General features: G+C 37.5%; 1 protein-coding gene across 3 annotated transcripts in view; it reads right to left on the bottom strand.

Annotated features, from left to right (window-relative positions):
- UPF2 (UPF2 regulator of nonsense mediated mRNA decay) overlaps positions 1 to 26,613 on the bottom strand; it is a 100,231-nt gene that overhangs the window by 29,989 nt on the left and 43,629 nt on the right. For all 3 annotated transcript variants that reach the window (XM_060097604.1, XM_060097603.1, XM_060097605.1), the window contains exons 9-14: positions 21,256 to 21,364; positions 12,551 to 12,664; positions 10,341 to 10,457; positions 5,524 to 5,709; positions 3,202 to 3,405; positions 2,209 to 2,484 (exon numbers count right to left, since the gene is read on the bottom strand). In XM_060097604.1, the coding sequence (XP_059953587.1) occupies positions 2,209 to 2,484; positions 3,202 to 3,405; positions 5,524 to 5,709; positions 10,341 to 10,457; positions 12,551 to 12,664; positions 21,256 to 21,364 (1,006 nt within the window). The remainder of the gene's footprint in view (positions 1 to 2,208; positions 2,485 to 3,201; positions 3,406 to 5,523; positions 5,710 to 10,340; positions 10,458 to 12,550; positions 12,665 to 21,255; positions 21,365 to 26,613) is intronic.

Here is a 26,613-nt window from a genome sequence, read left to right on the forward strand (position 1 = left end):
TTTTTATTAATGGTCAACAGCAGTGATCCTAGCACATTTATTTCCCTCCATCTATATAGTTCCTAAGCCATCTGGTGACTTTAATTTAAATATATTTTTTATTGTAACTGTCATAATCTTTTTTTAAAGGCAAGGAAAAATTATAAATAAATAAAACAGCAAATAAGTTTTCAGGTACTGAAACCAGGCAGAAACTCCACTCCCAAATCCCAAATAGGGCTTAAATATTTAATTTTACAAAAACAACCAAATTCAAGGCAACGGTTTTGATAAATTACAATTATTTTCTCTATACTACCTGCTTTGATTTTTTTAAAGAGTCAAAGTATCTGAAGATAGGGTTTTTGAATATATAAAAATCAGTAATCAACAAGCATTTATTGAACATCTACTGTGTATATGGCACCATTTAGATATTTTCCCTCGTCTCCTAGCTTGGCTCCTTCATTCTATTTTGTACTTGTAATTCTCAAGTTTAACTAAAAAGCACAACCCATGAATTTACTTGTATATAAACAGGTGTTCCTCTGGGTGTTTAATCTTCCTGTCCAGTTTCTTCTAGGTCTTTGCTACTCAAAGTGTGAGAACTCAGAGCTTATTAGACATACAGAATCTGAGACGTCCCCTACCCTAGGCCAACTGAATCACAGTGTGCATCTTAACAATATAGCCAGGTGATGTGTGTACACACTGAAGTTTAGAAGCACTGCTGCAGGTGAGCCTTTCTATCTGCCTTCCAATATGTAACTGGACACTGTTACAGGCAGCACACACTGACTGCATCTCCCAGGCCTCACTTACTTCTTACTCCCGTGCCCTAAGTATATCCCTGCTACACATTCCTGCTATTAATCAATGTGGAAAATACTTTTGTCTCTTTCTACTCCTGAATATTTCTGAGTGGCTCTTTTCTCTCTGCCAGTGATGTTAGAGTGAGTACAAATAAGAACACTCTTCTGAAAGGGATCCTGCTTTGGATGCTGATAGTGATAACTGATATTCTGCAGCAAAACTTTGGTTTTAAATACAGGCAGTCTCCAACTTAAGGCATTTCTTACGTGGAACAGAGAATCTGAGTCTCAAATCTTCAACACACCTTCCCCATTTTTGGCTCAACAATTCAGAAAACAAGAGAGTAACAAGTTACCCTCTAACGCAAAGATAAAGTAATAGGAGAAAGTTACAAACAGCTCTTCCCCAAGAGTAGTTACCCCCACTTAACACCAGCTACTATGTGGATGTATTTTTGACACCTCAAAGTTGTAGTTTTAAATTTATTTTCTTTGTCAATGGGTAAACAAAAACAACATAACAGATTAGATAGAAAGGAATGATCAAATAGAACTGAATGGTACCACTGGTACTTTATTTCAGTAACATCTGGAGAATTTGATAGTGAGCTATTCCCCCTAATAGTACTTATAACATTGTGTTTGATGGGAAATAATGATTAGGTTCCAGACAACCAAGCTACAGCTAACTTTTGGAACATGAACTGTATAGAAGCTGTAGAACTGTCTCTGTATTTGTATCTGAATTTAATTTATACTGTACTTGCTCTAAATCACCAGTTTACATAAGTAACTTAAGATATGGAAAGCACAACCCAAGAGTTTAGCAATGAATGAACAAATATTTCTTTCAGTGTTAATGATGGGTCTTTTTTTTAAATTTAGAAACAAGAATTTTAGATATAAAACCAGAACACAAATGAGTGAGAATGTTATCAAATGCATAAATATTACAAGTAATTTGATTCATGAATTACATACCAAATACAAAATAATCCATACTATACCAAATTTATAAACTGCACCAAAATAATTCCCAAAATTAATGATCATCAATTATAAAACTTAAAATGTAATCAGAATGTTTATGATAGAATTCATCATACATATATTTTTTAAATTTTTCTTTCTTTTTTTTGGCCATGCCGTGTGGCATACAGGATCTTAGTTCCCTGACCAGGGATCGAACCTGTGCCCCCTGCAGGAAGCACAGAGTCTTAACCACTGGACTGCCAGGGAAGTCCCCATCATATATTTTAAAACCTCTAAAGCTAAGTATACTTGCAAGAATAAATCTTACCTAACTATGAATATATCTTATACATAATATATGAATGCTACAGGGTTTCTTCTCTAATATTTTTGTAACACAAGCAATGCATTAAATGATGCCAACTGCTTATTTCAATTTATATACCTGAAAATACACAAGGAAGCAATCCAGTTTTCGTTTACTAGAACCTCTGTCAAAGTACTGGCCACAGGTATCCAAAATAGTGCACACTAGTCTAATCCTGAAAAGGTGCTCGGGAGGGTCCAGTGAACTTGGAGAGCCATCAGGGTTAACACCAAATGAAGTAAAAGAATAAAGAGTTCTAAAAATAACGGCCGATTCCACCATTCGGTAATTATAAAGTTCCCCTAAGAACTTGGCACTGCTGATACGTCTCTGATTAAATTTAGGTTGATTAACCTAAAGGGGGAAGAAAAAAAAAAGCAGATTTCCATTAAAGAATAGCAATGTGTTTGAGAAGAGGTAAAATTCTCCTATGTCACTTGACAATATCACTCACTGAACAGAGAAAAAATAATGGGTTCTTTTCTTATATTCTAATAGGTAGTCACTTCTGGGTGTCCTTTTTCTCTAAGAAATGTCTACCTTTAAAATGTTTTAATAAAAAGAACATGTTAAGTATTAAATTTAATATTAAGCTATTGTTAAATGAATTAAGTTTATAAAACAGTTAAAATGTAATTCTCCCTATCAGCCCTCTGTAACTTATTTTCTCTGAAATCCATGAATTAAGGAAACAACAAGCATATAGAAAGAGGAAAATTCTTACAGAAATTCTTATCAAATGATTACCAATTCTCCTAATTAATAAATTTATGAATTCCTATAACGTGAATGCCAATAGTAACCAGGAAATAATAAAAATTTACTATACTCTTCTAAAATAAGCTTAACTGAACTTGAAGAAAAGGCAAAAAATACTTCAGCATTAGCCTGAGAGAAGACTAGGAAATCTGACACAACAGGGTTTATTAAGAAATCATTATCTTCAAAAAAGTAATAGTAAATGACACCATATGGGGAAAAGAGGGTTTTCAAATCCTTATTTTTCAATAATAGGACTTAAAGGCTCTCTAAATTGTCCACAGATTCCAATGTGCTGCAGGTCTTTGTTACCTCCATTCCTAATCGAATATCTTCTAAAACTCCATCCACAACATGGATTCCAACATCCTCCTGGTAGAGCACTAGTCCTGCTAAGAGGTTGGCTACACAATGAATGCTGTTGTATTTCACATTCCAGATGTTTATCATACAACAAATCACATAGTCTTTCACTTCTTGGTCCTGCCAAGGCAACTTTCGCATCTGTCTCAAAACCTAAATGAAGAGAATTTTGTTTAAATTACTAAGATAAGCACTAAGTAGTCCAAAATACCCTATAATACAAATATTTTATTATGATTGTACAGTCATAGAACTTTTGAAATGGAAAATACTTTATAGATTCTCTACCAGCCTCTTCACTTTAGAGACAGGAAAAGTAAGATTTTTCTAATTATTGGTAAAATTTATTCACATTTTCCCTTTATCTTTCCATAACGGCCTTAAATTTCCTAGAGTTTCCAGGACTTCAATCAAGCTAACAGTATACACTCATACTCAGGTCACTGAAAGAAATACCCAAGATTTAACAAAAATAATGTTTTCTTTTGTGCATCATTTGATGTAAATAACCTCAGACGCTTCTTTTTATAAATGAAAAGTTTCCAATAACGAAATAAACCCAAGGTCATCTGGTTAAAAGATCCCTTAAGATGGAGGACACAGGACTTCCCTGGTGGTCCAGTGGTTAAGACTTTGCCTTCCAGTGCATGGGGTACAGGTTCGATCACTGGACAGGGAGCTAAGATCCCACATGCCTCGAGGCCAAAAAACCAAAACATAAAACAGAAGCAATATTGTAACAAATTCAATAAAGACTTAAAAAAAAATGGTCCACATCAAAAAAATCTTAAAAAAAAAAAAGATGGAGGACACAACATCAAGACTGACATCACACAGTTTCCTTGCATGTAAAGGGGGGATGATAGGCACTTACTCCATAAGTCTGGTCTAAGGGTTAGACAAGTTAAAGTGCATGAAGTACGTAGGAATGTGTCTGGCGCATTACAAGCACCCCATACAATTTAGCTATTACTTTCAAAATCTCTACTGGTAATGAGATAATCAGCAGAGCTCTAGTCATCATCAAGTTCTTTCCATTTTTATTCTGAAAGAAAATGGATACTGTTGGCAGAATGTAAAGTAGTCTTTTCATCTCTATTCTATACCCACAATCCACCTTTCAAGCACTAAATATGTTCTCATATCAGCTTCAATGGAAACGTTAACATCATCTCAAATGCATAAGCATTCCATACTCTTCAAACTTTTAGCCAATTCTAAAACAGCTTTCAAATCCTGTTGTCTTAAACAACTACTGTCTCTGGATCCCTGAAGGTGGCTTCAATTTTTAAAGTTGTGCTCATTCGTCATCACCTTCTACCCCGCCCGCCCATGACACATGTATTATTCCATGACTCTTATCCTCCCCATAGGTTTCCTCTGTCCAGAAGTTAATTTGCTTCAATTTTTTTTTCCTGAAAAGAAAAAAGTTCCATACCATGTTGTTTCAACTTGTAGAGTTGACCAAAAAATGTTTACTCAACATGTCTCACTTAAAAGTGAAGGTTCTAACAAGGTAACTACAATAATTAAGCTAACAGGTCGGTGGTTCTTAACCTTTTCTGGAAATTGACCCCTGCTGAGAATCTAAAGAAAGCTACAGACCCTCTTCCGGAAAAATACAGACAGGCCCAGAGATTCAATATCATTAAGTTCCAGAGGATCACGGGCCTCTTAAAGCCTACTTAAGGTTAAGAACCCCTGTACTGAAAGCAAAATATTTAAAGGCAAATTCATTACAGAACATCAGAGACAAAGTAATAGTTTCAAATGTACACACAGCAGCAACATCAAATTTAGAAGAATTACCATTTTAATTAGAATAAGAAGTTACTATCATAAAAGGAAAATAAAACATATGTCCCATACATTATGTATCATCGTATGAATTCCTTCTTGTGATGACTTGTATGGAATCAATCATAATGGAACTTGGGATCTAATCCTACCTCTCCTAAACTCCACTGCTGGGACTTTAACAATTCTGCTTCAATTTCTCCATTCAAAAAATGTGAATAATGCAAACTACTTACATTTCCTATCTATACTTTGTGGGGCACTGAAGCAACTGATAAACAAGCTGATCTAGGAAAACTGAAATATATGTCCTTGACCTAAAACAATTTGGTGCAGGGCTAGAAGGAAAGTGCACTGCAATCAGTACTATTATCATCAGGATGAAAAAGAATTAATTTGGTTGAATGTTATATAAGCTTAGCACTACCACAAATCTCAAGTTGACTACTGTTCTATGATTTCATTAAGATTTACCTTCTCAGTGGTAACCTTGGAGAGATCCTTGTACAAAAGTTTCCGGACATATTCCTGAAGAGGAGGACGTTTCTTTTTCACTGTTTTTTCAGCTGGAGGTGGGTTGCAGTAGTAATATGCATTCTCCACCATTGTGACATATCTTGCATCGAGATGCATCGCTTGTTTCTTTCTCATCATTTGTTCCTAAAATAAAAAGTCTAGTCAAAATACTTTCATTCTAAGGTTTCTTTCTTCCTAACTGAAGTTCTACTCTCAGTGATAAGATTTCAAGACAAAGGGCTAAAAAAGGGAAAAAACAATTACTAGGTATTTCTAAGAGTATGCAAGCATACTAATTGTTGTATCACTAATCATGTTTTTAGAACAAATTAGTCCATAACTGCTTGGTCTTAGGCCTTGTCCAATAAAATACTCAGAGAACTCTGCTACAAACATAACTTGACTTATAACTCTGCCAAACTATATGAACTCTACGTAAAACAAGGCTTATATACGAGTGACTGAAATTAAGGACCAACAATATAAATAAAGGGGTGAATGCCTCTGGCTGTTCCACACACAACAGCTGAGAATAACCTTATTCTGAGAGCTTGTGCCATCCAATGTTGTACCAGGTAAATCTGACGTGTCTCTATAGACAAGAAAACTAAAAGCCCCCAGTGTCACAACTTGTCCAGAGCCCTCAGCATCAGCTCCAGGAGGTGATTAAAAGCAGTCAATCATCATCTACTTCAGGATCCTCAACCTCAGCACTACAGACGTTTGGGACTGGATAGTTCTTTGTCGGGGTGTGTCGGGGGAGGGTGTTCTGTGCACTGTAGGATGTTTTGCAGCAACCTTCAGCTGTACCCACCAGATGCCAGTTGAGAACCACAGACTGATACTGTTTGAAGGTCTTCAAACAGTACTCCTAGTTCTTAAAAGAGCACCACACTAAGTATTAAGATTACTGAATTTATTCAGCCATTTAACATTTTACTTGGCACTTACTATGTGCCAGGCACTACGCTAGGTACTGGAAGTCACCAGTGAACAAGGCGGACATGGCTCCTACCTTCATGAAGCCTAAGAGTCTGGCGCAGGAAGACAGAATAAACAAGCCAACAAATAAACTAACAACCTTTTAAATACTAATTGTGAATAGTGTTATGAAGGAAAATAACAAGGCCCTAAGATGGAGAGTAATGAGAGCCCACTCTAGTCGGGGTGGGTTAGGGACGGCCTCTCTGCAAAAGTGACATTTGAGGTGTGCTCTGAAGGACAAAAGGTTGAGAAGAGACACAGAGAGAGCACCTGAGGCAGAAGCAACAGCAAGACGAGAGGCAATGAGGAGAGAAGGATCTGTTACAGGAACTACATGAAGGCCAGCGTGGTGCCAGCATGGAATGGCGTGAGATCAGTTCTAAGGAGTGAGGAGAGGCTCAGTGAGACCAGATTCTGCAGACCATAGTAACAATGTTGGATTTGAAGCCTGTAGAGGGAAAGCACTGAAGAGCTTCAAGCAGGTGTCTGGACCGGGGTGGCAGGTGGTGGCGGGTGGAGGCAAGACTTCAAGCTTTGGAAAGAAGGCTGTGTCTGCAAGCTCAGGGAGGGCAGGGGCTGCAGCATGTTCACTGATGTAAACCCAGCACCTAAAACAGTGCCTGGCCTAGCACATGGGAGGCTTGGAATTAATGTTTACTAATATACAAAGTAATGAATGCATTTTTTAAAACACATTCAAATCTTTCCCATGGTCTGCCTTTCTATACATGTAAAACCATTGTATACTGGGGGAAATTCTGCTCTTTCATAAGTTCAATTATGGGTATACCAAGTTTCACAATTGTTTCTCTTGTCTATGAATCTGCTAAAGTATACAGGTTGTAGCCTAGCTCCTCTCCTGACCTCTATTTTATAATTTGTGAATGCTTATTAAATGTTGACTCTTCCAGGGCTTCCCTGGTGGCACAGTGGTTGAGAGTCCGCCTGCCGATGCAGGGGACACGGGTTTGTGCCCAGGTCTGGGAAGATCCCACATGCCGCAGAGCGGCTGGGCCCGTGAGCTATGGCTGCTAAGCCTGTGAGTCTGGAGCCTGTGCTCTGCAATGGGAGGGGCCCCAACAGTGAGAGGCCCGTGTACCACAAAAAAAAAAAAAAAAAAAAAAAAAAATGTTGACTCTTCCAAACAGAGAGAACAGTTCCATGATTAACAGGGCTAGAGATAATGACCTCACCCTGTAAGTTCTTTGAACAAAACATGATGCAACACTTAACTTTTCATTTGTACATACATATCAGTTTTAAATCAAGACTAGTTTCAACCTGTTTGTTATGTAGACCACTTTAGAACCTTCTCCCCCAACACACACACCAAACTACTTTCTTTTTTCTTTTTTGATGTGGACCAATTTTAAAGTCTTTATTGAATTTGTTATAATATTGCTTCTGTTTTATGTTTTGGTTGTTTCTGGCCTCGAGGCATGTGGGATCTTAGCTCCCCCACCAGGGATGGAACCCACACCCTCTGCATTGGAAGGAGAAGTCTTAAGCACTGGACCGCCCGGGAAGTCCCCACACCAAACTACTTTTAACATCAGCCAAGAATAATTTTAAATGCAAACCAGTTAAAAGGTTATGTGTGTTCCCAAACAAATATGGGTACATTTTAGATCATCCCACAAGCATTCGCGCTTCAGACCAAACTCTCCTCCTCCTCCCTCATCTCTGTGACTGGCACCATCACCCACTCAGATGCTCATGCTGGAATCCGGGGTCTTATCTTAGGGCCCTTTCCCTTCCTCGCCCCTGGTATCTCACCATCACATCTCATCAGTTCTGCTTCCTAAAATTCTTCATACAGCCAGTTTTTATTCCCCACCCCCCCATCCTTACCATTTCTTCATTGTTTTCCCCTTAGGTTTTGAAAACAGCCATTTCACAGTTCTGTCTACCTCTGGCCTCAGCCACCTCAGTTATCTCCTCCACACCGACCTTTCTAAAACCATAAATCTGATCATACTTATCCTACCTGCTTAACATCCTTCAATAGCTACTCTCTACCACTGGGGGAAATCCCTCGTTCCTTAGCACAGTGCTCACACTCGGGGCTGTGCCTACGTCTCCAGTGTTACCTGCAGCCTCTTGACTCAGTGTATCTCTCTTCTCTGCCTTTGAGACTCAGGTGAGTCTCTAAAATAAACACCATTTTTTCCAGGAAACCTTTCCTGACATACCAAGACTAGATTAAGCACCTCTTCTATCTATACACATAATACCCTATGCTGACCCACAGTATTATATTACATCCCCCTCCCTGTGTTCCAACTGTCCATCTGTCTGAGTTATTAGACTGCAAATTCCATGAGGGCAGGAACTATCTTTTTCACTTTTATATCCCAAGGGTCTGACAGAAGAGTCAGACTCAATAAACACTCAGTAAACACTGGGAAGTTGTTAGGGAAGATCTCTCCTGACTCATTCAGTCTGGCTTAAGTACTCCCTCCATGAGCCCATAAAATCCTCTGCATACCTCTCTCTGTTAAAGCACTTAAAACACTACACTGGAATTAGCACTAGATATGGACCACTTTGAGGATGGCAACTATGTTTCATTTCTTTGTACTAACCACCCCCAACCAGCCATAACATCCCTGCAGAACTGAGCTCAGTGCCTAACACATAGGAGAAGCCCCAAAAGCGTTATATGATAAACAAGGCTCCTATCCAGAAAGCAAGACAATCAATGATAAAAGGCTAGCTGCTTTCGCTACAAGAAGGGGAAAGATCCACTGAGTGAAGAAAACCAGTCGGGCAGGAAGAACTCTGGTTTCCAGCAGTGGAATAAGTATCCACACCACCACAACTAGTAAACTTTCCCTAGCAAAAAGTAAACATAGAGGGTTCAATATTACAGATAAAATATAGACATTTTTAAAACCTAAGCTTTCTTGGCATCTCTATTACATTTTCATATGCAGTGTCTCATTTAACCCTACCAGCTTGAGCCAAAGAGGAGGAAGAATTTTTTCTGTGTTACAATAAAAATTTGAACTTGGAATGACTATTATATGAATAAGCCTAGAGAGAATGTGGAAATAAAGTCCATGCGATGGCCTTCACATTAATATTTTTGTTTACTAGAAATAAATTCCCATGTTTTTTTCATTTTAAATATTGCCAGAGAAGTATTCAAGCTTACAATTAGATTCTAAAAAAATAACACACCTAGAGAAAAAGACACAATCAACACGTCCGTAAAAGCACACTGATGTAATGACAGTCTATTCCCGGGGAGTCCTAAACCAGGGCTAACACTGACACCCTCCCCCACCATACTCTCTCCCCTGCAAAGGCTGCAATCGAATGCATGGGTATTACCAATAAGCATACTGACTTAATTGCTTAATAAACTTGATGGCCATGCTGGCATCCTAATTAGCTTAAGAAATATCTTCTCCCCCAAGTTAATTTTTCAAGCTTATGTTTTATGTTTTCCAATTAAAAAAATTTAAGCTTTATAATTTATGGCACAGTAAAGATGTACCAAGAACATCCACGAAGAGGGCTCTAACACAAGAGTATTTAGAGTACCTGCTCCTCTGCATCGTTTGTAAAAAGTTACCTGGGGCTGAATTTAATCCCCCTTCACAATAGTGTGAACTCACTGGCAGTCAAATGAGAAAAATTCCTACAGCTCTCCAGGAACGGTTGGAGTTCTAGTTCAGGTAGAAGTGTTCAAATGGCAGAGCAAGATAAAAGGAACTCGTCAAAAATTTTAACCCCTGGAGTAAATCAAGAACCTCAACCTCTTGCTAGGATCCTCAAGCCCTTACCAAAAGTACACTGGTCCTCAGGTGAGATTCTGGAGATCTGAAAAGAAATCTTCCACATGTTTCTAGTAGGGTACATGCCATTTCAATATGGTGATGGGAAAAGTCTGATAGAAGCATCTGTAAAAATAATAATGATGAAAAACCACAAAGACAACATTTCAATCCTATTAGAGAAAGAAAACATTATATACCTAATGTGTGCAACAAGTTTTAAAATGTCACTGTAAAAAGAAGAAAAGCTAAACACAACATTGTAAATCAACTATAATTCAATTAAAAAAAAAAAACCTAGTTTACTTTAGATGCCAAGCTTCATCACTGGGTATCTTTGTGTTAGGCCATAAAATTTTATCTAAAAACTTCAGGATATTTAATGTCATTCCTTTTAGATAGATATATGAAAACTAATTTATCAAAGCCCATTTTATATTTATCAGGAGATGCTATGTATTTAAGCAAATGCCACATACATAGCTAACATTTTCTAAATAGCTTTTTGGTTTTGGTTTATATGACATTTACCTTTAAACTTCTGACAACAAAAGCCTTACTGTATGAAATTTACAAACACACTGCCACATTTTACTATTTATCCCTCCAATATTTTTCTGTGCACATTTTCTAAGCCAAAAAAGATTTACACATATCATTTAATAATTTGGTTTCTTTGGGCTAACATGAGTATTTTTCCACATCTTTATTATCCTTCTATGGCATGATTTAAAGGGTGCATAGTACTTATAATATGAACTATACTAAAACTTAACTGATTTTTATTTATGGGACATCCAAATTGTTTACAATTTTTTGCTACTGTAAACAATGGTGTGACAAACACTCTTGCAGATAAATTTGTGCATGTTTATGATTATTTCCTTAAAACAAATGTACAGAAATGAACCTGTGTCAAATAAATGTATATTCTTCCTATATATATCAGTAATTAATACAAAGAAATATACTAATATGTCTAAGTTGGTCATGGCATGATTCCTTTCAATGACAGCGTTGAAAAAACTTTCACAACCTCTCTTAAAATGCTGTCCAAAGTTCCCCTAATGTACTTTGTAGTCTCCTGAGATGCTCCAAGTAGGTTTAGGAGACTTAACCCCTTGAATATTTACAATGATTATTAATATTTTAAATACTCTTAAGAAATCATGCAGTAAAGAAACTTGTTAACTCAGGGTTTTCCAAATGTATTTGAACCCATGAGACCCATTTTGTGTGACATACCTAGTGATATCTCAAAGAAATCAACTTGATAAAAAATGTGTTATTGTTAAGTAATGACCAATTCCAAAAGCAGAAGAATTATTTCATCTATGCTGCATCAGCTTTACCACACATAACTAGTTAGTTACTAATGAATTTCTACCTTAATTCTATTGTGGACAAAAAAACATAATCTGAATAATTTCAATTTTTTTGAACTTGCTGAGACTTTCTTTTTGGCTGATTTTGGTAAATCATCCATGTGCATTTGAAGAGATTATAAATTCTGATCCTGTTGGGTATAGTGTCAATTAGATTAAGGTTGTTCAATCCTGAATATACTTACTAATGTTGTCTGCCTATGCTTTTAGCTACTAAAAGGTGTTTTTAAGTCTCTCACTGTAATTGTGGATTTATTTCTCTTTCCTTGTCGATTTTTTGCTTTATGTATTCTAAAAATACAGTACTGGATGCATACTGATTCAGGAGGGTAACACACTTTCCTATTAAAAGGACCTCATCATCATTATGAACTATGCTTCTTTATTTCTAATAATGCTTAGTGCCTTAAAGCCTACTTTGTCTGATAATAATAAAACCAGGTGCTTTTACTTATTCATTATTTTTTAGTGCTTCCATGGTATATTTCCCCCATCTTTTTATTTTAGGCTTCCTGGTGTTAATATTTAAGGGTATCTTCCTTGTAGTCAGCATATAATGTTGTTGTTTTAATCAAGTCATATTCTTAAGGCTTTTACTTAACGTATTTTGTCCTTCTACATTTCATGTAATTACTGTTATAGGTATTTGTATCTACCATCTTATTATTTGTTCTATTTTGCTCATCTGTTTATTGTTCCTTTTTACTCCTCTTTTGTCTTCCTGTAGATTAATCAAATATTTCTTAATTACATCATTTCCCAGCACTTACAAACTGAAGCATTAAAACTTTAGATGTGTCTATTAAAAAATATTTCAAATGATTCACCACTAACCTTCAAACAATGCAGTGTATCATTTTTTGTGAACATCTTAAACTTGGTGAGTTCTCCAATAAAACGAACAGTTTTGTTCTTTGTTTCAATATTGATCTGGTCCTTTTTTCGTACCTACAAATTAAGAGAAGAGACACTGCTTAAATAATTAACATTTTGAAATCTGTGATAAGAATTGTTATTTTAATAAGACTGAATTCACTCTAGATATTTTAAATAAATTTGGGTATAATTTCTTGTTATATTCAAATTATCTTAAGTTAAAGCAAAATAAGCTCTGTAGAACACCAGTGCCAGGACATGCTTTGCAAAACTGTTTCATGGTCAAATAATTTGGGGAAACAATGCATTTCATCAGCCTTAAGAGGCTCTCAAATAAAGAAACCTGTTTAACTTAATTCAATGTTTCTCAAATTTATTTGGCAATTTATTTTGAAATGGTAACAACGACTAGTTTGTTAAATTAATATTATAAGGAATACACTTTAGGAAATGCTGCTTTAAAAATAATAAACACCAAGAGCTCACTTAAGCAAAAATGTTAAGGCTCAGTTAGTATAATTATGAACTATATACATTTTTTATTGTAAATTCATTAGTACAATGAAATTTCCAATACAATCACTATTTTTTATCAACAGTCACAGTCGTATATCAAAGTTCAAATCCTTTGCAAATATAAGCCCTCTACTTAGGCACATATTTCAAGCAATACTGAACATAACAAAATCCTATTACAACAGTACCATGTGAACAGACACATCACGATAAATGTAATTGGATTTAACCTCAGAATTACAATTTCACCAGAAAACCAAACCTGTAGTCTAGAAGCCTTTTCTATGAACAACAATAACAGTAATATGGTAGTGCTTTGAACTAGTTTAGTGTTCCTTATTTTTTCAGAGTACTATCCTATCTTATTTGTTCCACATAACAACACTATAAGGAGCAAAAGCTGTATAATTCTGATTTAATAGTTAAAACAACAGCAGAACACAAAGCTGTCAAATGACCTGACCAAGGATCAGTACCAAAACCCCAGACTCTAAATTCATACTTGAGAATTCCATTGCTCTATCATGTGCTGGGATTCAAAACAAGTCCAAACCTCACCCGCATCTGGACAATTAGTAACAATCTTTTACGTAAGTATTAAACTTCTACATAGACAGCTGACACTTAATGGAATTTATCATCTTCCTTTTTAAGGACCTACTTTCTGTAGCAAACAGAGGTAGGTGTTCACTTTTTAGATCTTCAGTGATAATTTTTGAACAAAACCATGTTTACTCACTTAAAAAAATCAAGAGGAAATTAGAAACTCACTATAACTATATTTAATCTAAAGCATCAATAAAACTGCAACTAAAAATAAAATCACAAAAACTCAACTTACAGAACTTTAATCATGTCATTCAAGCATACAAAATAGCTTTGAGATTAGAGACAAACAGAAAAAACTAGAACTAGATTCTAGTTTAATTAGTCTATTAAACAAACTAATATTGAATAAATTTGACTATTTATTCTAGCCTTGCAATTTAGCCTTCATAAAGGTGTTTTCACAAATAGGTGTTTGATAAGTACTGCATACTGAAAGCTCCTCTTGGGACTTCCCTGGTGGAGCAGTGGTTAGGAATCCGCCTGCCAATGCAGGGGACACGGGTTCGAGCCCTGGTCAGTGAAGATCCCACATGCCGCATAGCAGCTAAGCCCGTGTGCCACAACTACTGAGCCTGTACTCTAGAGCTTGCGAGGCACAACTACTGAAGAGCCCGTGCCTAGAGCCTAGAGCCCGTGCTCCACAACAAGAGAAGCCACCGCAATGAGAAGCCCGCACACCACAATGAAGAGTAGACCCTGCTCTCCGCAACTAGAGAAAGCCCACGTGCAGCAACAAAGATCCAAGGCAGCCAAAAATAAATAAATAAATTTATATATTAAAAAAAAAAGCTCCTCTTATTAATTTATCTTATTTTGTGAACTCCGAGGCAAGTTTAATCTACGCTCTAGATTAAGAGGGTAGACTCTGGACCAGATCTGCTAGGTTTAATTCCCAGCTTTATCACTTACTGTTACTTAAACTCTGTGCCTCAATTTCCTCATCTGTAAAATGGAACTAATGAAAGTAACTTATATCATACGGTTGTGAGTCTTAATTAAGTGAACTGATACATACAAAGCACAATCAATAGTGACTGGGACCACGAAGAGTTCACTAAGTATTGGCCATTATTAATATTATCCACATTTGTACACTGTATCGCTAATACACTGACACAAAATCAATATTCACTGAGTGAACAAATTAATGAAAATGCTTAACGTTTATATACATATTGCAGTGACGTGAAAGAGTAAAAGATCTACAGTCGCAACACCTGAGGTCCTGTGGTCATTTCATGCCATTTGGGGTGGGGGTAGGGGCATATAATCTTGGACAATTCATATAAAACTCCCTGAACCTACTGGCTCACTTGGTAAAATAAGGATAAAAATAAGGATGATGATGATGGGGCAGTAATGATGATAACTATACTTCACTTGATACTAAGCAATTAATGTCTAGGACAAAAGAGTATACAAACTTTAAAATGATGCTTGAGAAGTGTTTTAAATGATGCTGTAAAATACTTCTGAGTGAGAAATAAAAGTGGGAAATTGTACATAAAATATAAAAGCATCCATAAAAAACTACAGAAGAAAAAAAGTAAAGAAAATATACTAAAATATTAACAAGGTTTCCTTTAAGTGATGAAATTATGAGGTTCCCCCTCCTTTCTTTCTTCTTTATATATTTTCTAAACCACCCACACTGAGCATGTGTTTCTTTTACAGTTAAAGAAATGTAGAAATAGAAAAAGGATAAAGACACATTTCAAAAATGATATACTGAAGCTGAATCTTCAGAGGGAGTAGGGCTGGGAAATACATATACATGTTTTTAAAAGTCTCCCTGGGTGATTCTGGATGCACAAGCTCTTAACAACTGTGCTGTGGAGATCATACAATTTAAGTATTACAGAGCATCACAATTTACAAAAACATGTAACATAGTGTATCATTCACAATTATTCCTAAATATTATTGAGGTTAAGGAGGTACAATCTAACTAACATGACAAGATTATAGAATTTTTAAATGAAGTATTAGAAATCAATTATCTCACTCCCTCATTTTCAGATGAAAAAACTGAAGGCTTTTCAAAAGACTGTGACATAAAAACAGACTAACTTATTCTGACTCCTCATTTAATATTTTCCAATCTCATTTGTTGACTCTTTATGATCAAATGGTATGTCAAACATTTCTGCAAAAGTAAATACAGATGAATTAACAATGTAAAATTTTCTATATATTTTTAGTTCAATAATGTCTCAGATTTTACTTACATAATCAAATTTAGCAAAAATGCTGCTTACAACTCATTTATTAATAACAGCTGGAATTGAGATTACTCAAATAACTAAATTCATATACATTAATAAAAACTCTTCAGATATGTCAAGATACAAAAGTAAGAATTTCCAAGGCCTCTCATTCATTATCCCCCTGGAGGAAGAACCCTTTGTCCCAAACCGGCTCCTCTATAATGTCACCCAAATATTATATTTTCTGTCTTCCATAATTTGCTCATTTTGTTTTACATAAACATTCAATCATTCAACTAATTTTTTGGAAAATCCACTATACTCTAAACACTAAGTAGGCACTGTGTTTATAAACAAATAAATTTGCCTTCAAAGAAACTTATTTACTTTATTCTAGGGACCACTGATCTCCAAAGTAGGGAGGGCAAGACTCTTGATCTACTGGGGTGTGGGGAAAAAGAAATGTTGAAACATCTATTTATGTTTTTGTTTTTTATCTCATACTTTTAAAGTTATTTTTGTATGTTTTATGATATACATAAAATATCTGGTAGAATTACAAATGCATATAATTTATAAATAAATATGCCTATACTGGGGTATGTGGTCAACTTATTTTACCAACAGAGAGGCTTGATCAAAAAAGTTAGAAGGGGGGCTTCCCTGGTGGCGCAGTGGTTGAGAGTCCGCCTGCCAATGCAGGGGACACGGGTTCGTGCCCCGGTCTGGGAGGATTCCACATGCGGCGGAGCGGCTGGGCCCGTGAGCCATGGTCGCTGAGCCTGCGCGTCCGGAGCCTGTGCTCCACAATGGGAGAGGCCGCAAGAGCGAGAGGCCCACGAACCACACACACACACACAAAAAAAGTTAGAAGGGCTTCCTTGGTGGCGCAGTGGTTGAGAGTCCGCCCGCCAATGCAGGGGACACGGGTTCGTGCCCCGGTTTGGGAAGGTCCCACATGCCACGGAGCGGCTAGGCCCGTGAGCCATGGCCGCTGAGCCTGCACGTCCGGAGCCTGTGCTCCGCAACGGGAGAGGCCACAGAGCGACAGGCCCATGTACCGCAAAAAAAAAAATTTCCCATAACCCCACTATCCAAAGACAGCCACTGGTAGCATACTGATATACAATTTTTTCTAGTCTTTACTTGCCAAGAATTTTAACATAACTATAAATTTATTATGTGTAAGATTTTAGAGCTTGCTTTTTTTCCCCTTAAAAACAGCACTTTCGTAGAGAATGGACTTGAGGACACGGGGAGGGGGAAGGGTAAGCTGGGACGAAGTGAGAGAGTGGCATGGATATATATACACTACCAAATGTAAAATAGATACCTAGTGGGAAGCAGCTGCATAGCACAGGGAGATCAGCTCAGTGCTTTCTGACCACCTACAAGGGTGGGATATGAAGGATGGGGGGGAGACGCAAGAGGGAGGAGATATGGGGATATATGTGTATGTGTAGCTGATTCTCTTTGTTATACAGCAGAAACTAACATACCATTGTAAAGCAATTATATCCAATAAAGATGTTTAAAAAAAAAGCACTTTATGATTTGAAAACTTTTTGGTAAGTAAGACTTTCTAATGGTTCTATATCATTTCAGCATTGTGATTATATGACCATTTTCTTAATCCATTGTTGGACTTCTAGATTATTTTCCTTTTTTTCCCTATTACAATTCATGATGTGAATAAAGCTTTTGGGAGTACTTAGGATTGTTTACTTGGGACAGATTCCCAGAGTTGTCCACTGTATGAATGCCTCTAAGGATCTTGAAACATACTGCCAAATTCCTTCTCCAAATTCCAATCTCAAGTATATGTGATGGTTTCTCATTGTTATTACCTTCACTAACCTGTTAGTCAAATTGCTTTTTTTAAAATTTTTTCGGTACACGGGCCTCTCACTGCTGTGGCCTCCCCCACCGCGGAGCACAGGCTCCGGACGCGCAGGCCCAGCGGCCATGGTCCACGGGCCCAGCCGCCCCGCAGCATGCGGGATCCTCCCGGACCAGAGCATGAACCCACGTCCCCCGCATCGGCAGGCGGACTCCCAACCGCTGCGCCACCAGGGAAGCCCCAGTCAAATTGCTTTAACTAGAATTTCTTTTGACTACCAGGTGAGATTTCATACTGTTTTGCTAACCAGCGTTATTTCTCAGGTGAGGTTCTTAAGCATGGGACAAATAGGATCAATTGTGACAATATGTTGGAGCTGGATAGAAGCCAGAGATGGGAAACCTGGTGAAACAGCTATTCTCCTAATTCAAGCTACAGAGAGTGAAAGACAGTGGCACTGGGAATGAAGGAGAGACGCTAGCCTTGAGGAGGTGTTTTAGCAGATATATCAATAGAATTTGACCAATTTGGCTCCCGAATGTCAGAGGGGCGAAAGTAGATGTATTTCCCTCAGTGACTAGATAAAATATATTGCAAATTTATAGGGAGAATATAGAAGCCGGTATAAGAAAGTGAAGGATAAAGACATTTTTGAGAAGAAAATGAGTTTTATGGATGTATTTAGCTAAAAGTACATGAGAACTTATTAAGCACCAGGAGAGAGGTTCTGGCAAGAGATATATACGTGAGACTGCTGGGAAATAGATGCCACTTGAGCCCCAGGTAAACTGTGTTCCATCATAAAGGAGGGTGAAGGAAGAAAGTCTGGGGAAGGAACACCAACACATAAACTCAGCTGGAAAACAGAGCAAAGGATATTGAGGAGAGTAGTCATAAGTGAGAAGCAGGAGAGAGTGGTGGTAGAGAATAGGTAATTATTATTATAATGACATCTGTGTGATGAGCTTTATATGAATTATCTCATTTAATCAGTAAGAACATACAAATTGGGGCTTCCCTGGTGGCGCAGTGAAGAAGAATCCACCTGCCAATGCAGGGGACACGGGTTCGAGCCCTGGTCCGGGAAGATCCCACATGCCACAGAGCAACTAAGCCCGTGTGCCACAACTACTGAGCCTGCACTCTAGAGCCCGCAAGCCACAACTACTGAGCCCACGTGCCACAACTACTAAAGCCCTCGCGCCTAGAGCCCGTGCTCCGCAACAAGAGAAGCCACCGCAATGAGAAGCCCGCGCACCGCAACGAAGAGTAGCCCCCGCTTGCCACAACTAGAGAAAGCCCACGTGCAGCTACGAAGACCCAACGCAGCCAAAAATAAATAAATAAATAAATTTATTAAAATACAAATTATCCCACTTAACAAGCAAGGAAATCGAGGTATGGAGCACTTAAGTAACTTGGCCAAAGTTACAATGCTAGTATGTGGTAGAGTCAGAATGAGTTTCCTAAAAGGCAGGAGAGTCCAGCAATTTAGAATCTGCAGGGACATCAACTAGGATGAGGCGATTAGAAGGACACTGGTGGTTTCTGCCAGGGCGCTATGATGGTAAAACAAAGGGTAAACGTCAGAAGTGCAAGAGACACGTATACTCTACAACATCAAACAAGAAGGAAATGAAAGAGGATGAGGGGAGAGGTGCAGTTGAGGAAAGTTTTCCTGTTTTTATTTTAAGGATGGGAGAGTGTTGAGCACATTTATTGCCTGATAAAAAGTCAATGGCAAAGTCTGCAGATTTGAGGGTGGGAAAGGCTAGACCCTGGAGGAAGCAGAGGTGATCGATGACATCAAGTGCCCTCTCTTCTCTCTCCTGAGAACAGCAGTTCCCAAATATACTCTGGAATCCTGATACTCTTCTAGTTGTAATGAAACCTTACAACAATAACAAAAATGCCAATTCCCTCAACTCTCACCCCAATTTTCAAAGATGGGATGGGAAGTACACATGAACAGAATTTTCTTAATTTTAGGTTTCTCACCAAAAGCACTAATTATGCTTGGTCCAGCAACTCATGTTTTGCTTGACTGTGGCTTTGGTGGAGGGGTGTACGCATGTAACTCATACAGTGCAGTCATACTGCCTGCTAGTAAAACAGTGTCTTGTCTGTATCTGTATGATGGGATTAAAATACCAACAATATGACTTCAGACGCATCTGCCCCCCGAGCTAGCAGCTTGTCTTGTGAGTGACTGTATATTCAGCCCCTTCCAGAAGGCTCACAGTGCTCATTACCCTATTAAAGCTTTGAGAATTCTTACCATAAAACAAAAGCAAAACAGTTTAACTTTCTGGATCTCAGTGTTTCCAAACTTCTCTAGACAGAGAAACCTGTCCTTGATTAATATTATCTATGAAAGTCTGAAACACACTTCAGCAAAAAAGCTGGCCCAGAAAAATCTTACCCACAAATCTCATACTAACAAATTAACACCCATGGCAAGAAGCCTTTAGAGACCACTCCACCCCTCACACAGACTTTTGCTTCCTCTGGACTCAAGGCACTGACTCTCCAACAAGTCATTTGGCAATTAAGCATGTACTTCCTTATAATATCAAATTTATTTAGGGTTTAAATTTTTATTTCACTCTTGCTTTTATGAGTATTTATGCCTTATCTTCCCAATTACATCATGAGATTCCTAACCTCAGGAATTATGTCTGTTCTGGTGCTCAGCCATACTACCGATTTATGTATAGCTAGTGCAATGAAATGCATATTGAGCAGAGCAAACATTTATTTGCATTCCAAGCAACTTGCTATATAAAGCTAAATTTTACAAACACAATTTTTCCATGGGCATACATGAACACTTGCATTTCATGTCTTTTCAAATTCTACCAATGTTCACTTTCAGTCACCGCTAAGGTATCCTTTTACTCCTTTCAAGCCTGTAGCCACAAGATGGTGGGGTAACATGGGTTTGGGAGAACCACTCATAGGCACTCTATTAAGAATCTTTCTTCACGCTAAGGATTCTTAAGGCAAGAATCAATAAAAACATGGTCTATGACGGCATTCAGTGAGATCAGAGCATTTACGCAACTTCGTGTGCCCCAAACGTTGGACCCCCAACACCTAAGCAGGCATCCTACAGGCACTGTGTGCCCTGACTTGTCATGGCCAATCCTATGTTTCTTCGGGGAACACCAATGAGGCCTGCTGGCTCTCTTGACCTTGGAGAATGTTTTTACTTTACAAAAGCAAGAAGTGCAGAACCTACAATGGGAAAACAAGGTAGCAGCAACAGCTCATCTCCAAATTGGAATAGCATTTATCAATTTCAAGCTTTGTTGAGTAGATTTACATTTTAAATATTTAGAAGTCCATACATTCTGAACTGTTATACCACTATCAAGTTTCAAAATGTGCTTACCAATAAAATAATCATATTTTTAAACTAAAGAATCCTCACTCATAAGTGTGTATATATATATAGATATATATAACAAAATAAATGCTTAAATACATACATGAAATCTGAAATCCCCCCTCAGCATGGAACAAAGATCCTCTGCTACATCAGACATGCAGGGATGCAATGTAGCAACCAATCTTGCATAAAATGGTAGCAAATCCAACCTGCAAAAGTTACATGTGATATGTGTAAAAGGAAAGGCATACCAGAAAAAACTCATTTTAAAATTTAAACTTTCTCAGATATATTCACACATTAAATGATTATAAAAACTAATATAATAATCATACAGACATGCCTATGTATTGCCATCATAATGAAGTATTTGGAAATTCAATCTGCCTTGTGAAAGTTTATTAATAATCTGGTATTTTCCATTTAGTACATTTACTGCACATCTGCAATTTTCATCGAGTACTCAATTTTAATAAAATATGAAATACCAAGCAAAGAAAACATGGCTTAAAGTTTTAATCACATAATTACTGAGTAAATAAACAAAGATAACTTAAACAGTATAAAACAACCCTTTTAAATCATTTCCTTCATTTATCCATGGATAAGTTATTTCAAAACTTCAATGTAAAGTAAAAGGGTAACCAATAACCAAAAGGGTATCTAAGAAGTCAAACAAAAAAATAATCACAGGGCCTCCCTGGTGGCGCAGTGGTTGAGAGTCCGCCTGCCGATGCAGGGGATACGGGTTCGTGCCCCGGTCTGGGAGGATCCCATATGCCGCGGAGCGGCTGGGCCCGTGAGCCATGGCCGCTGGGCCTGCGCATCCGGAGCCTGTGCTCCGCAACGGGGGAGGCCACAACAGTGAGAGGCCCGCATACCACAAAAATAATAATAATAATAATAATAATAATAATAATAATAATAATCACAAAACCCACACACTACCTTATCCTACCCATTATAGAACCCACTCAGATTCTCACACAGGGCCTCTCGATTCTTACTCAGGACAATAAACGCAAATCTGCATTTCCTCATGCTGCTGTCCCCTTTCATCATCAGAGCACGTTCGCATCAAATTTGGATGCAACTCCAAATTCCAGCACTCCAGGCAGCCACTACTAATCAGAATCAACATACAAGCTAAAAATTTAGTTTCCATTCCTGCCACAGACATTATTTTATAAAACTCGATTATCCAATGATTCAACACTCAGCAGACCAGACTCTGAAGATGAGAAGCTGTGAGGAACTAATAAAAGCAGCTGCACTGACAGCAGCAAGTAATGGGAGCTGACAGGGAGGAAGGAAGCAAAAAACTAGAAAAATTCAAAGCAAGAGCTCAAAAACTACGACAACCCACAGCCATTTAGAACAGACAAATAATTTTACAAGTCTTACATACCCCTGAATATATCACTATACTACAGAACATGAAACTGGTGTGATCATCAGAGAAAACTGTGCATACCATAAAAGGCTGAGAATTAGACCTGGAAAACTCCGAAGGGACATAGTGAAGGAAGGAAGAATGGACAGAAATTTGAAAGGTGGAGTCAAGGAGAGGAAAGTGCTCAAATTCATGCCTAAGAGCCTCAAAAACTTTGTATTCCTCTTTGACCATTATAATTTCCTTTAAAACTTATCACGTATTTTTCTTACCAAGGTGCCAGGCCCTGTCCTAGGCATCCAATCTCCATTATTTATCTTGTTGATACTGATAACCACCCCATCAGGTAGACATTATAATCACCATTTCAGAAATAAGACTACAGAGGTTGAGAGAAGTCAAGAATATGGTGGCTCTGGGCTTCCCTGCTGGCACAGTGGTTGGGAGTCCACCTGCCGATGCAGGGGACACAGGTTCGTGCCCCGGTCTGGGAAGATCCCACATGCCGCGGAGAGGCTGGGCCCGTGAGCCATGGCCGCTGAGCCTGCGCGTCTGGAGCCTGTGCTCCGCAACGGGAGAGGCCACAACAGTGAGAGGCCTGTGTACCGCACACACAAAAAAAAGAATATGGTGGCTCTGTAAAAGTACCTCAAAAATTTTTAAATGCATTATACCCTTCTTTAAAGAAATGAGACGTACAGTCCGTTATGTAAAGAGCTGAATCAAAACATTTAATGTTAAGCTTTATTTTAAATGTTTCTTTAAATTATTTTAAAAGTTTTATCAATTGAAGGTTAAGTTCCTGTCACACAGAAAATGCACACATGTGGGTCACATTACTCCTTGTTGATGTTACAAAAAAGAGGTATCCTGTAAGACACTCTCACAAATATGTAGTAATTTTCTTAACGTCTGCTAGTGTGGGGAAAAAAAAAAAAGCCTAGGGCAACTGCACACGTAATTTTCATGCATAATAGATGGATTCATGCTAATACCAAATTTACTTTCTAAATTTTCAAACTTTAGTTAGAATATTATATTTTAATATATTATTATATTTTAGTTGGAACATTAGCTTTTTCATATCCACTTTAGCAACAAATACTTTTTTTTCTCAGTTCATGATCAATTACAAATATAGGACTTTAAACCTATGCCCCAGGTTCTACCCCTCCCAACTGCCACAACTACAGGTCAGAAAAATAAGACTCAAGAGTTGAGGTCATGGGATAACAAGGAGTAATGCACTGGGAGTCAGGAGGCTCAGGTTCTAATTCTCTCAAACAGCACTTCTGTGACCTCATGAATTGTCCTGACCTCATCTCCTACTATTCTGTCCAGTCTCACCGGACCCCCAGTAATCCTCAGGGCCTCAGCACTGGCTCTTCTCAGTAGCTGGAGTGTGCTTTCCCCAGATATCTCCGCCACTTACTCCCTCACAAAGGTCAAGTCTTAGTTCCAATGACACCCCCTCCATGAGACCCATTCTGAATACACCATTGAAACTGCAAATCAATCCCACCCCCCCAGCCCCTTACCCTGCACTATTATTTTTTAAATAAAGTTTATCACCTTCTAACATATATAATTTACTTATTTGTTCACAGGTGCTTGATAGATATTTCTTACTGTCAGCTTTTATTCTAAAATATTCTTCATATTAATGAAGTATCATCCAATTTTTATAAGAATAATATTAAATTTGATCAAGTTTTATATTTTAACAAACAAGCACTAGTTTATCAAATATCTTTATTTATTTATTTATTTATTTATTTATTTTTGGCCAAGTTGGGTCTTTGTTTCTGCGCGTGGGGGGCGCAGTGAGCGGGGGCTACTCCTTGTTGTGGTGCACTGGCTCTAGGCACACAGGTTTCAGTAGTTGTGGCACGTGGGCTCAGTAGTCGTGGCTGGCAGGCTCTAGAGCGCAGGCTCAGTAGTTGTGGCACACGGGCTTAGCTGCTGCTCAGCATGTGGGATCTTCCAGGACCAGGGCTCGAATCCATGTCCCTTGCATTGGCAGGCAGATTCTTAACCACTGCGCCACCAGGGAAGCTCTATCAAATATCTTTTATGCAGTCAATGGGATAATCATATAGTTTATTTTCCCTACTGCTGTTACATATATTAATAAGTTTCCTGTTTAAAGTAGCTTTTCATTCCTAAGATCAATCCTCTTTGATCATGCTGGATGTTTGTTTTTAATATACTATTAAATACAATTTGTTAGTGTTTTACTTAGAATTTTTATGTCGACATTAAAAAGTGAGACTGGTCCACACTTTTAACATCTTCGCTCTTTTTTTTGTTAAGATTTTGCCTATTTCTTCATATTATGAAATGGGAAGTTATGCTCTGGAAAAAATGATACAGCAAATAAATTACTCTGATGACTTTTTACATTTTCTTCCATAATCACTGGTCTATTTAATTTTGTCTTGATTGAATCAAGTTTGAAAATGTGTGTATTTTTTTCCAAAAAAAATTACTTGTTTCACTGAGGTTTTCAAGTGGTTTTTTTTTTTTTTTTTTTCAGTACGCAGGTCTTTCACCGCTGTGGCCTCTCCCGTTCCAGAGCACAGGCTCCGGATGCGCAGGCTCAGAGGCCATGGCTCAGGGACCCAGCCGCTCCGTGACATGTGGGATCCTCCCGGTCCGGGGCACGAACCCGTGTCCCCTGCATCGGCAGGAGGACTCTCAACCACTGTGCCACCAGGGAAGCCCTTCAAATGTTTTTTTTAAACTTCTAGTATATCATCTGGCTTATTCTTAAACTTTTTAATGTTTTCTTTGTATTTTCTAAATGGTTCTCTACCTGGATTTTTTTTTTAAGAATTAGCTCCTGAGTTTACAAAATTAATATTAATCTTGATTGTCTTTTTCAATGTATTTTTCAATAAAATTTGAGATTATAACACGTAGAAGCAAAAAATTTTAACCAAACTATGTCATTTCCTTTTTTCTTCTTTTCCTGGGCAAGTCACCTATACTTCGCTTCATTTTTTTTATTCTTCCAATTGGCTCAATCTATTGATACTTCAAAGCTTTTTCCCAGCCCCAAAAGAAAGGCGGATAGAGCCACCCATTTTAAAGTAAAGCAGCCTGTGCTATCCATGCAGAGTAACATCAGTAAACTAAGAACACAGGTCAGCACTTCCAGCTTCAACAGGAATTTAAAAATTAGTTTAAGGATCCTCTAGAAGATCTTAACTCTTTTAATTAAGCCTTTCTAAGTAGTTAGTAATCCTAGTTTTTGTTTCTTTCAGAATTGGTTATATGGAAGTAAAGCCAGATATTCCGTCTTCTCAGAATCCTCTACTAATAAACTCACCAAATCCTTCTCAAACTAAGAAATTCCTAAAATTCCTTTTTCCACTATACTTTTTACAATTAAATGGATAGTTGATACTAAATGTCATCCTGCCCCACTTAAATCTTCCAAGTTCTGTGAATGTTCATTCCTTACTTCACAAAATAAGATCCCCTATGATGCAAATAATATAAGAAATTACATATTTTTTCAATGTTAGCCCTATTTAAGTATGTTTTTCTGTCTTTTCCACCTTCCTACAAATGCAAGCCCAAAGGGAATGGAGTGCTAAATGCTACATCAATCACATGAAAGTTATAAAACACTTTAATCAACATAAAAAGCAAATTTCTGTGTTAAATTTTAAGCTAGATATATATTTTATTTTATTTGACTTTTCTAAAAGTGAACTAGAAAATAAACTTAGACCCTTCCTTTGAAAACTGAATTTTATAATCTTCTGAGAGTGATAATTATTTTTACAAACAATTAATGAGTGAACCATTTAAAAAGAATGTTTTTTTCTTAAATAATAATAAAACCTTGCTTATACTTTCAAGGTCTCCTAAATCACACATTTAAGTATCCTACAAGCAGTTAATGATCATCAAGTAAGTAAACATCCAGTTACTAACTACAAGTAAGAACAGGAAAGCAGGATAACATACTTTTTTTTTGTTCCTGAGGGGGGAAAAAAAGGAATCTTAAAGGCTTTTATTTCATAATCAATCAGCTTTCAAAAAAAAAAGTCCAGC

Source organism: Mesoplodon densirostris, chromosome 4 (assembly GCF_025265405.1).
Source record: "Mesoplodon densirostris isolate mMesDen1 chromosome 4, mMesDen1 primary haplotype, whole genome shotgun sequence".
NCBI lineage: Eukaryota > Metazoa > Chordata > Mammalia > Artiodactyla > Ziphiidae > Mesoplodon > Mesoplodon densirostris.